The following is a 13,178-nucleotide window of genomic DNA, read 5'->3' as shown; positions in this document are numbered from 1 at the left end:
TAATTGCTTTGCCAGCTTATTACTGCCAATTTTTGGAAAAAAATTTATTGGTTTAAAAGCTTCATGAACCTAGAGATTTGAAATCTCTAGATTCAAGTAACCAAACAGGCCTTTAAAAGATTTCGTGGAGAAGATCCGGAGCAAGCTAATGAGCCGAGGTCTTTATAAAGAAAACCTTGACTTGTAAATAACCAACAAGACGAGAGAGTGCAACATCAGTAAAATTTCAACTCCATGCCTATGATGAGGTTACTGGTGGTTACATTCATAGCTTTGTTAGCATGTTCTGGTATCATTCTAAGTTTCAATGGAGTTCAAGGGGAGACAACCGTGGAAGAAGATTTGGATTTGGAGAGACAACTCAAACACTTGAACAAGCCTGCCGTCAAATCTATCAAGGTACAAACCACTCACTGATAGTTTGACATGTTAAATCATTCAAACCCCACTTTGTTTCACCATAGAATGATCAATTTGGTAGATATTTGTTTATTGATATTTATGAATTTTAATTTACAGACCGAGTACGGAGAAATCTATGATTGTGTTGGTTTTTACAAACAGCCAGCCTTTGACAATCCCTTACTCAAGAACTCCACACCCGAGGTACGTATTTAGAGTGTGAACTCCATACTGCCAGAGACATGCATGTACTTGTTGACATGATTTTTGGATGTAAATTGCAGATTAGATCTTTGTTTCCAAGTAAAACTCTTAAAAAAGCTTCTTCGTCAAGTGTAAAACATCTCGGACTCCCAGGTAGGGGTTGTCCGTGGGGAACGGTTCCTATCAGGAGGACTACAAAAGAAGATCTAAAGAGGTGGAAATCCTCCTCAACCTCTTCTGGAGGTTATCACCAGTTCTCTACCAGGGTCCCCCCTACACATGTGAGTCTTCCCTAACCTCTCCCCTTAAAGATCCACGCTCTGTGATCTGCTGGTATTCATTAAAACACTACATTCAGTTTGCAGGCTTTGCAATGGCAGATGACCAGTCGAGGTACCATGGTGGTTCATCAAGAATGAGCCTCCACAATCCATCACTCTACTCCCCTAACCAATACAGTGGAGCCATGATGTGGGCTCAAGGTGGACAAGAGCAAGTGCGGCTCGGATGGCATGTCAGTTCTATATTCCTTGACTGATCATTCTTCTTTTCTTTAGATTCCAAATGCTGTTTTATGAGCTAATGAGTTTATTTTTATCTTCATCAGGTAAATCCCAAGTTATATGGAGACAACAAGACCCATCTTTTTGGGTATTGGACTGTAAGTGAAACAAAGTTCCATTGCCAGTTTGCCTCTACGATTCTCGTTTCTTTTCTTCTTTCTTTTTCCTTTTCTCCTATCCCATACATCTAATCTATGCTTTTAAATGAAATGTGCAGACAGACAACTCTCAAAAGACTGGCTGCTACAATGCTCTATGCAAAGCTTGGGTCCAGGTTGACCGTAAGATACCCATTGGTGTAGCTTTTACTGTGACTTCTACCTATGGTGGTCAAATATATGTACTGTCAGCCAATCTATCTCAGGTGAGGGAGGAATTTGGTTTCTCTAATTGATGAACTTTTCATTGCTGACAAATGACTAATTCTTAATTACTACTGCAGCACAAAAACGATGGTAGGTGGTGGGTGTCCATAACCTATGAAAATATTACTTATGATATTGGATATTGGCCAAGTGAATTATTTAGTAGCATAAAAGAATCGGCTCAATTGGTCGGTTGGGTAGGGGAGGTTTATGCTTCTGAAGGTGAACGAGATCCTCCAATGGGTACTGGAGATTTTAAGATACTTCCCGGCAAGAGCTATCCGGACTCCAAAACAACCGCATTTTTCCAAGATGTCCGTGTTTATGGAGAAGATTATGTTGCCAGAGATCCCAACGATGCCAGCCTTCAAGCCGTTGGTGATGGTGATGAGCACTATTTTGCGCGTGACTTTCCTAACACCGATGACAATTTTAAGCATAGTTTCTTCTATGCGGGTTCGTCTCCGTAGCCAACATTATTATTATTAATTGCGAGTTATTATATACATATATGTATCTCCTTGTTAGTCATAACATTTTACTTGTAATAAAGTGAACTTTATCGAGGAATCATTTTAACTCATGCAGAAAATCAACATATGCTAACCATGCTACATTGGTGGTGGTAGTAGATGCACTTGTAGTTCAATGCACGATTTATAACTATTCAAGACAACTACCTAGTGCAGTATGATGGTATAAATGAAAAAAATGCTCTTAAAATGGAATTATTCTTTTAATGTGTAAAAGATACTAAATAGATCAATGGAATACAAGGAGTGTCACACCCCACCCAAACAGTATTGGATTTGCCCTGATAACCCAGGGATGTGATCCACAACCATAAAATCTCGGTTACAATATCAATGATAAATAAGGAACACGATTCCATAATCAAGTGCAAGAATATTTAGTTCATTAATTACTAAAAAAGAAAGTTAAGAATGCTAAGAGTATTTGAAAGTTAAGAATATACAAGCGGAAGTAGAATTAAAAGTTTGTCAGTATTGTTTATAGTTCTTCTATCCCAAGCCTTTCCAAAAGTCTGGCAACCCATCTAACATGGCGAACAAACATAAACATATTCCCAACACTGGCCACTACGCTCTCATAAGTAACCTCGTGAGTCTCAAAAGGGTTGTACTCCTTAACAAAAGTCCCAACAAGAGCAGGAGTCTTCGTGCACCTTGGGATATTCCCTTGAGGGTTCATAACTTGGTTCTATTAGAGTCTAACTCTCTTGAAAAAGCGTTCCCTTATGACCTGCAAAGTAGTTTGAGGAAGCTAGAAATCTACAATTAATGAATTCTGAAGAACTCAGTAAGGCAACAATCACATACATATACCACCATTTGCATAATTGTAGGAAGGAGAATATGAGATGATATGCTATGTATGCACCTAGAAAGTCTTACTATGCAAATCTCTGATTAGACAGACATGCTTTAGGATATACATCAGCCTTCTTTTGGGTAGATCTTGTCACTTTGATCCCTCATGGATTGGCTAGCTACCTTTGTTGGCATCCTGGGCAAAGAGTATCATCCACATCAATAACCATGCCTAGGGTATCGGTCAACACTCTCTCACCACAACCATTGGTCTCAATACTGGCGCATGTCAGGGATTCTAACCCAATGCAAGGTGATATGGTAACACACTACATGTGGTCTAGATAGCTTTCCTCAGGCTAATGCCCTTTTGGTCCAGTATCCTTCTTCACTTAGGAATGTTAATCCTCATGACTAGTTACCTTTATTGGACAACATTCCTTAACCCTATGGTCATCCACATATGATAGGGTGGATGTCCCACCCCACCCGCCGGTATCGATTCCGCCCGACAACCCATGGGTGCGATCCGTCACAAGATCCACGGTCTTACCATCAATAATAATAAATGCAAGAAATAGAAATCAAGAGCAAGAGTAAGTTCAAATAATTAATCAAAAAGGATTACAAGAGTCCCAATACTCCAATAATGAATCAAAGAAAAGAATCAAAATTAAAAAACTATCGAGTTTAGCGGAAGCAATAAAATAACTAAATCAGTTTCTTTCCAGTAGCTTTCTCTAAAGCTAAAGTCTACTTTTCTAAATTAGCGAGAAAGGGGGTTCTCTAGTTCTTCTCCAAAGACTTCTCAAAATGCTTGCAATCTGCCTCCTTCTGTCGTCAATGGGTATTGTAATCGCACTTCAAGCATCTGCAGGAGGCTTCGTGGAGTACATCTTCATCTCCCATTGATGGTACCACATTTTCTTCATAGAGGTTGTTCCACTCACATGGAACTTCTCTTGATTCCGTCACACTACCATCTATACAATATAGTTTAACATATAAAGAAACAAATGAGTTCTGACGAACTCAGTAAGGATAACACATTTCTCATACATATGACAACATATCCAGATAAGCATATATGAAATGAATGATATGTAAGTATATGAATGCTACCTAGATCTAACTATGCAAGTCTCTAGACAGATGATATGCTTTAAGATATAACACCATCCTTCCTCTTGGTAGGTCTAGTCACTTTGAGCATGGACTGGGTTACTTCGTTGGGATCCCGGGTAAAGGGCTTCAGTCCTCATCAATCAACTATGGCTGGGATTTAAGTCAGTACTCTCTTACCACGACCATTGGCATGAGTACTGGCGCATGTTGGAGTTTCTAATCCAATGCAAGGTCATACGGTAACATACTACATGAAGTCCAGATACTTCTCCTATGGCACGAACCAACTCGTGTATCCTTCTCTACCTAGGAATGAGAATCCTCAAGGACTGGCTACCGCTGTTGGTCTCCACTCCCTAACCCTATGGTCATCCACATATTGTTGGGGCGGATGCTCCCATGATTCCTCAAGACTCCCTGGCCGCTCCTTGGATGTCCATGAGCCCAAACCCTAACATATGCAACCCTACCATTGCTTGATCAACAATAGACCACTGAACCTCCGGACGGACTAGTAACCGCTATAGGATGAAATAGAGTTACATCACTAGTATCACGAATCACTCGGCTTCAATTCCCCTACCGAAAGGATAGTAGCATGTAAGGGTACCTAGCCATGCAATCTAGACTCCCTGGGTATGTCATCCAGTAGTCATGATAATGCTGGGGTAATCAGTGAGCATGTGTCCTATACCACAACCCTTTGATATCCCAAGCAATGGATACCCAAGTGGATACCCTTCCATCATAACTACATCACATCATCCACCTTCATAACATAATCATTCATTCTATATCATAAAATAAAAAAGTATATAAAAACATCATTTACAACATACATACAATTACAGTTCAATGACTTAAACAACTATAGCAAATTACATAAGCAATGAATAATATAAGAATTAAAAATTTCATCATATAGCATATCATTGCATATAAATAAGAATGTGTATCTTTACCTGTAAATACGTAAAAGCTTGCCCTCCGGGGATTGAACCCGAAGGTTCCAGCGGATCGGGGAAAGAATGAGGAGGAGCGGATCTAGGAGTAGCAGGATGAGGAAGGGAGATCGTCTCTTACCCTTGTCGCGTTGTTATTTTCACGAGGTTGTAAATAATCCAATGTTCAGTGAGATGACTTTACTCCTGACTGAATCGCTTGAATTAGTGCCAGAATGCAATTAAACTTCACCCACAACACTTCCAGTAAACACAGAGGATACCTAAACATAGAGTTGCAAAAATATATTGAAGACATGAGTCAAATCAAAGCAAAGCCAAACTTCACAACGTTACTGTGACCTAGCCGGTCGCTTGGGCCAATTGATTGGGTCAAGCGACTGCCCTGAGCGACCGCCCCTCTTACAAACAGTCTACAAATCTGAAATTCTAACTTTTGATATCCCAATTTTAATCCGATTTTGGGAAGATTTAGATCCGAATATCATCCTTAAGAAGTCTACAACACAAGCACGAAGCAGCAACCCTAAAATTCTAAAGATTCATAATTCAACTCATCTCCTTTGATCAAATCCATCCTTTATTCGAATGCAATGATATGTTTTCGGACAAGATCTACTCAAATTCATTGGTAGGGAATAGAACTAATACAATTTAGTCACCACCAATGAAAGGGGAAATAGATCCACACCACACAAGAGATGAGGAAAAAGAATGGAGAGTGTGGGGATGACTTACCTCTTCAAGATTTGCAAAACAGACGAAGGATTGGTTCTACTTCACAATCCTCGCTTCTTTCACCTTCCAGCATGTGTTTTGCCTCCTAACCATCCACAGCAGCAATCTCGAGTAAAATAATGAGTAAAAAGGTTGAGGTTTGCTATATATATGGAATAGAGGGAAAATTAGGGTAAAACTCCCGCATGCATACCTGGGGTCTCTTGAGGCGGTTGATTGGCCAATCAACTGCCTTAAGCAACCACCCCATAGTACTTTTCAGTACCTGGGTGCTTTGCTCAAGGGGTTGATCTCCAACTCCAACCTAACCCTAAACAACATGTGGGGGATGTCTTACCTTCAATCCGGACAGCCCAAAAGAATTTTTGATCGACACACTTTAATTAAAAGGTAAAATTGATGATTTAACTCATTCTCTCCTAGTCTCGCCTTCCAACTTTCTCTTCTTTTTAGTGATCTCTTTCGTCCTCTTCCACAAGACCCTATGAGAGGAGAACCCAAGTCAACTGGAAAATCGCAGGAAACTTCCAATGGATATGGATGGGAATTGGCAAATGAACAATATCTTGTGATTTAATTACAAAACCATATTCACCAATCAATCAATCCTTTTTAGTTTGAACATTCTATTGGGTTTCCATTTCCATCAACTATTGGTTTGTCTTTCAATAATTGGAAAATCACTTGAAACTTTAAGTGATTTACGATGGTGAATTTTGGCAGCGCGAAAGTCAATGGGGGCAATGGTCTTCGGTAGGGGAGGGGGTGTAGTGGTTTTTGACAGTAATAGACCATTCCTGGTGAGGGATAAGAAAGAGATAGGCAAAGAGATATTAACTTGTGGGTATTTGAATAATTTCACTGCACAAAGGGTATTTGGGTAACTTAAATTCCAAATTTTAAATGAGTTAAATGGAAATAATGTTATTATTTGTGATTTTAAATGTGGATGTCATATAATTTAATAGGTACTATGTAAAAAGCTCAAAATATATCTATCGATAAAAGTGTGGTCATCAACAATTCTTTGGCCTAAATGTATTGGAACAAACAAAAACAGAAGAGGTTTATTTTATTATTATTTATTATTATTATAAATGATGTGAAATTTCAGGCATTCCACTTTAGTGCATAAAATTATAGTTTACCAACATAAAAATTAAAAGTTATCCACAGCTACTTGATTTTGTCTAAATCCTTCAAATTTTGTTTGTAAATGACCATAATGCCCTTAGGGGTTGTAATGATCTATTTACCCAACTCATAGTTGGTTCACCAATCATCTTCCTATGCCTTGTCGGAAACAGTCCACCGTGAAAACCACCACACCTTCTCTTCTTGCGGGTCAGGGTGACCACTGCCCTCACCTTCCTCCCTCTTTTTTGCATAACCGAACCAAGTAACTGTCTTGAAGTGGGTCAGTGGGTGATCAGTATTTTTTTCTTTCTTGGATAAGTAAAAGAGTAATTTTTGACACTAACGAAAGGCGGCTCGAGTTTCAACTCCACTAAACTGGAAACCGTAAAAAACTCAAAAAAAAAAAAAAAAAAAAAAAAAAAAAAATCTTGACTTCTTGAGTGCTTGAATCAATGATCGAATTTTGAGGCTGGTGAAGAGAAAGAATCAATGATCGAATCATAATCTACTAATCTTGAGTTTTTTTTTTTTTTCTTTGGGTGGGGGCGGTAAAATTGAGAAATTGAGTCAGAAAAGCCAATGGGAACTTCGAAACACAAGGAAAGGATTCAAGGATTGGTATTTGGTACAATGCCAATAACATGTAAAGAAGATACAGAGAATTCCTCCTCTGTTCATATTTGCCATTTCAGATTATATCCAGGGGGAAAAGGTAAAAAAGGAAACTCTTCACGCATGCTGGCATACATAAATGAACTACAGAGCTAGGATCTCTTGAAGCAGTCGATTTTTAAGCTCCATTAATGGTAGCATATCATGGACAAATGCTGTAGTAACATCCGCTCACCCAAACAACAACTAGGACTAAGAGATACGATCTAGTTTATTTATACTTTGATCACCTCCTAATCACTCTCGCCTTCTAATTAATAACCCACCACGGCCATCACCACCACCACCACCTCCTCCCGATTACCTTTAGGTGCTTTGGAAGTTCACTGTTCTTGGCAACCATGATGAGCATTAGACCATGCCGATCCACATCCATAGCAAAATTCAAACCCACACCTGTAACCACATTAACCTAAAAAATATGAGAGTGAAGATGTGATTTCAGCGATAGACATAACTAGCTAACCAATCATGAGTCATGAGAGAAAGAGACCTGCAAGTAATGTGAAGACAACCCTCTCTTTTCTCAACAAAGAAGCTGCATTTTTGGCATCTCTTCCACCTGAGTTTATTAGCCAGTTCAACAGCCATTAAATCTTGAGTTGTAGTATCATTTTTGTCCAACCTCTGGAACTCCTCGCAGGTAATTCCAGCGTGCCATGGAACCTTGCAGTGTGCGCAGAACAATCTACGGCAATAGGGGCACTCTGATTCTCTAATGATATTGTTAGCTGAAGTTCCCCCTCCATTACCTTCAACGCTGTCGACTACCAACACTCCTGAACACTCCTTGAAAGGGCAATAGAACCTGGAAAAACCAAGTATGAGAGAATCGCACAGAGTGGTCGACCACCGATCGAGAACTTGGTCAGGGACGATGGAGCGACAGTGGTGTGGCTCCAACACTGTTTTACAGTCGGGATCGGGGCACTTCACCTGGTATGCGTTTTCTTGGATCTTCGATGCCACGTGTTTGGCGATACAGTGCCTACAGTAAGAGTGGAAGCAGGTGGACATTTCCCTGAACATTTCTTCTTCAGGTTTTACCTCCATGCATATCTCACAGAAGTAGCTCTGCAGAGACCGAGAAGATTCGCCGGTTTCTTTCTGATAAATCTTAATGTCACTCCTAGTCGGTTGAAATTGTGGAAGAAGATCCATGTTAACATCCATGTTGGATGGTGATGGTGATGGTGATGACGATGATGATGATGGCGACGGTTTCATGAGGTTGGAAGAGATCAACGAGGACATCAGAACCTCCTGAAACTGTAACTCTGTTGCATATTTCTCGTCGGAGATTGGAAAGACTTCTTCATTAGTTAGTGCCAAGAAATAAAAATCATCCACGAGGATTCCAATATCGGAAACAACCATTGATGTTGTTTTTGCCATGAAATGATGGATGATATTGCTCTACTCCGAACAAATATCTTCTGGTTACAAGTACTACAAGTGCTTGACTCCTCTTGCTTCTCCCATGGATCCTGAGGACTTTAAATGGTTCTAGCTCCCTTCTCCCTCACCATTGAATGTCTTTGGAAACTGTGTGGAATTTTGAAATAAAATATCTTCTGGTTACAATACTACAAGTGCTTAACTCCTCTTGCTTCTCCCACAGACACTTTGAGGAATTTAAATGGTTTCTCCCTTCTCACTCACCATTGAATGTCTTTGGAAACCGCATGGAATTTGAATGGTCTGTGTCTCTCTCTCTTTTCCGTATCGCATCGCTAACCATTTAATGTAAAACTCTTATTTCTTAGCAAGGAACGAAGGAACAGAGCCACCACACCCTGGAGTTCCAATGGTCTCTCCTCTCTAATTGGATTAATCTGTATAAAACAAAACAATGATATGAATACAGACAACACAAGGGAGGACGTGGCACATGAGAAAGTAACTAAACCAAGAAGGCCTAACATCAGAGTCCGATCATCTCTCCGACCTCAAATTACAGGAGGCCCACAGGATTAGGTTGTAAAGTTATTGGGGGAGCTGCCTGTCAAGAAGATGATCCACACTCCTAACATCACCCATCCAGATTGACTTTTAACCATAGACTAAAGGGGCCACAGGGTGCTAGTGATGATGAGTCTTATTTTTTTATATATATTTTTTATTTTTTATTTGTAAGCTCCATCTACTTTGGAGATGCTCCACACTTTAATATGGAATCACTGGCTTAAGGAATTATTTGGCGTGATTCAAATGACGTGGCAGAGTTTGTTATTTGCAGAGAATAAAACGGTACAGAAAACCATCAGCAAAAGTAGAATTTTTTTTTCTTTTTATTGCTGAAGAAAAAATTCATTCATAAATCATACTATCATATCAAATTATATTATACTATCATACTATCATATCATATCATACTATCATACTACTATTATAAAAGTATGAACTCAAGAGACCTAGTTACATTTCATTTCCCTCAAATATCTTTCTGTATTCAATTAATTAGACATTTGTATTAGTAACAAATGATGTCTATAATGGTTAATGAAAGTTTTTTAAAATTATTTGAATCAATTTAATTATCAATTTATCATCTTTTCATTTTTCAAAAAAATCATTAGCAACCAAAGGAATATGAAGGGTTTTCTTCAACAACCAAAAATGATAATTGAGGAAGAAGAAATTGCATAAAAAATGTTTAATCAAAATCACGCATCTAAAAGATAAACTTATTCCAAATTCCAACCTTAGTTGTTATTAACAGGTTCACTTATGCATAGGCCATTCAACTTCCATGGCCAAAACATGAAAAATACATTGTACATTTGCATGTAACACTTTTATTAGTTTAAAGAAAAAAAGTTACAGAAACACATTGAATAAAAAAGAATACCAAAAAAAAGGAAAAAAAAAAGAAGATGCATGGAAACACAAGGTTTGGACAAAAATTTGAAGCCGAGGAGAGGAATTTGACCAAACTATCATACATGCATTAGACAGGGTCATCTAGGCTAAGATATAGTATTACCCAATAAAACCTTAGAAATAAAGTTGTAACCACAACAGCAACGAACAAACTCAATATGCCACAAAGACGAAGATTGATACGCCACAAAGGCAGAGGGAAATCACATCACAGGGGTGGAGAAGCTACGTCTTGAATAGCTACTGGATTGATCTGAAAGACGGAATTGCAGGGAAGTTCCATCGCTTGACTTCGTGAGAATAATGAACATACTGGTGCTTTGACAGCGTTGACCTTTCCTTCGCTAGATTGGCCCGGATGATGTTCCAGAGGTAGAAGCTTGAGGATTGGACTTCAACTCAGAGAAAACTGAGTTGAGGTAATCTATGGCCAGTGTAGGGGTCAAAATGATTGAAAAAGCGTGAGGCTTGATGGTTCCAATAGGGGTTCTTGGGTCCCCTCACACCCATTTGGATCCGAAGCCATTAACCCCACAATCGACTAAGCTACTACTGCCATGAACAACACCAACACCCACACATGGGCGCTCGCTCACTTTCCTGCAGTTGAGGTTTACAAACCAAGAGATTGACTTCAGAGCAAGTCTCGACTTTCAGGTGGATAGAAAAAGGAGAAAGAGAAAAAAGAAGAAGAAAAGGAGATAGGAGAAAGGAGAAAGAGAAAGAAGAGGAGACAAAAGACCGTTGGGTTCTCTCCGCCTCAAGAGGCCGGTGCTTTAGGGTTTCCTTGCTCCTCCTAGAAATACCATGAAGCAAAAAATCACCCTCAAAATTAGCTTGGGATTGAACCTCTTCCTCTATAAACATATATATGTAATGGTTGAACTGAAGTTTTAACTTTTTAAAGAATTAAAGTGTTAATCTCCCTTTTCTTCTCTTTGTCTTGGAGCTTGGAGGTCTCCTACGCTCTCCAAGCAGAAATTCCTAACAAACAAGGTGATTATCTAACATGATAATGCCTTAGGTTCCCTAATTCATCTCCGATTAATTCATTTTATAATTGATTTCTTTTTCATTTACCGAATCAACTCCATCGGCATCGGATAATCGGACACGCCAAAAAATGTGAAGCTTTATATGGTAAAGAAACAACTCAACAAACCAAAAGGGAATAATAATAATAATAAAAATCACTTGCCTGGTAAGTAAGGGTGTTGATTCGGTATGGTATTGGTAATTCGATATGGTACGGTATTGAATTTGAAAACCTCAAACTTAAAAACCGTATCGTACCAAATTTATACGGTACGATATGAAAATGGTATTTAAAAAAATGACACGGTTCGGTATATGATTCGGCTTTATTACTGTATGAAAATTGGTATAAAACCCATATGGCATAATTTTGTTCACACCTTCCACCTCAAATAAGCATTATGGTTTTACTCAATGATGAGTACATTTATGTGTGAAATTTTAGGATATAAAACATGCATTTTACACACTTAGAGTGGAGATACATTGGGTTTTATATTGTTTTTGCAGATTTTAGGACTTTTCAGATTTAATCAAATATTTGGAGTTTTGGGTATGAAACATGCAATTTTACAAGTCAAGAGGTCCGTTCAAATTCTCAAGTGCAAAAATGGGCCTAATTTGGAGCATGATGGGCTAGAGATGTGATTATGGGCCAACTCCAAAATATTTTACAAATAAAGAAGAAAATGGAGAAAAAGAGTCCTTGAATTCTTCAATATTTTATTTCCTATTTGGGACTAAATCAAAGAAGGAAAAAGAGGAAAAATAATCCTATTCAAAGAAGGAAGTGGGAAAAATCCCATTTTTGAGTATCTTTGTCCAGTTTCGATCAATCCTTTCATCGAATGGTCATCCGATGTCTGATTAAGCTGATTTTTGGATGAGAGCATCAAGACTTCTTGATCCTCAAATCCAATGGTGGAATTGTGCATTTGATCTCTCTAAGTCAATCCGATTAGTAAACCAAAACCCTCCGTGGTTGAGTTAGATAGGAACTTTGAGTTTGATTCAAACTCTATCAAGAATTATATCACATGTAAACTCTATAAAAGGAGACCTTATTCCAGCAAGGGAGAACGTTTTTTAGAGCTTCGGAGGAGTACACTTTCTTTTCTCTTTAGTTTATTTAGGCTTTCTCTAGTTTTCTTTGATTGCTTTTGTGGGATTCTAATTTCTAGATTGAATGTTTAGATTTAATTTTTCTATGTAATGCAATTTCAAATTCAAGTTCAAGTTCAAGTTCAAGTTTGAGGATTCGTTTTTCTCTGGGTCTAGCAATTGTAGATCTAGATCATTCTAGATCTGGTTGTTAAGGTTGGTTGAGATTCAAATCGTTCGTTCAATTCTTTTTTATTATTTGAAGTTCAAAGATGCAAGTAAGTAACCTTCTTCAATAATATTCTCTCCCCCTTCATTCCTTGCTTCTATCTACCCCTCTATATTCTTAATTAGGATTTACTTTCAGCATTTATTTGTTGTTCTCCCCTCCCCTGGGTCCTTGATCAGAGATGCCTACGGTGGTAACTCTCTTTGGTTAAGGTTTTCTTTTCCTTTTATTGCTTTGTTATTTACTTTATGTAATTTACTTTTAGCATTTATTTATTGTCCTCTCCCCCCCCCTGAATCATTGACTACATTCATGCCTCTCTTTGGTTAAGGTTTCATTTTTCCTTTTATTGCTTTGTTATTTACTTTCTACAATTTATTTTTCTCATATTTATTTATTGTTCTCCCTTCCCCCTGAGTCCTTGATTAGAG

At 38.4% G+C, this 13,178-nt stretch overlaps 1 protein-coding gene and 1 pseudogene across 1 annotated transcript; one reads left to right on the top strand and one right to left on the bottom strand.

The window, feature by feature from the left end:
- Positions 1-243: 243 nt before the first annotated feature.
- On the top strand, positions 244-2,004 carry LOC149012017 (protein neprosin-like). Its single transcript, XM_089162813.1, has 7 exons — positions 244-399; positions 520-606; positions 687-887; positions 965-1,120; positions 1,214-1,267; positions 1,387-1,533; positions 1,612-2,004. The coding sequence occupies exons 1-7, from the start codon at positions 244-246 to the stop codon at positions 2,002-2,004; spliced, it is 1,194 nt and encodes a 397-aa protein (XP_089018939.1).
- Positions 2,005-7,822: 5,818 nt separating this feature from the next.
- LOC149012016 (E3 ubiquitin-protein ligase RSL1-like) lies at positions 7,823-8,556 on the bottom strand (annotated as a pseudogene).
- Between the last annotated feature and the right edge of the window lie 4,622 nt (positions 8,557-13,178).

This window comes from Hakea prostrata, chromosome 7 (genome assembly GCF_041222555.1).
Source record: "Hakea prostrata isolate BN-2017 chromosome 7, UWA_Hpros_2, whole genome shotgun sequence".
In the NCBI taxonomy this organism is placed as follows: domain Eukaryota; kingdom Viridiplantae; phylum Streptophyta; class Magnoliopsida; order Proteales; family Proteaceae; genus Hakea; species Hakea prostrata.
The sequence above is the reverse complement of the archived record's forward strand: the minus strand, read 5'-3'. Positions and strand labels throughout refer to the sequence as shown.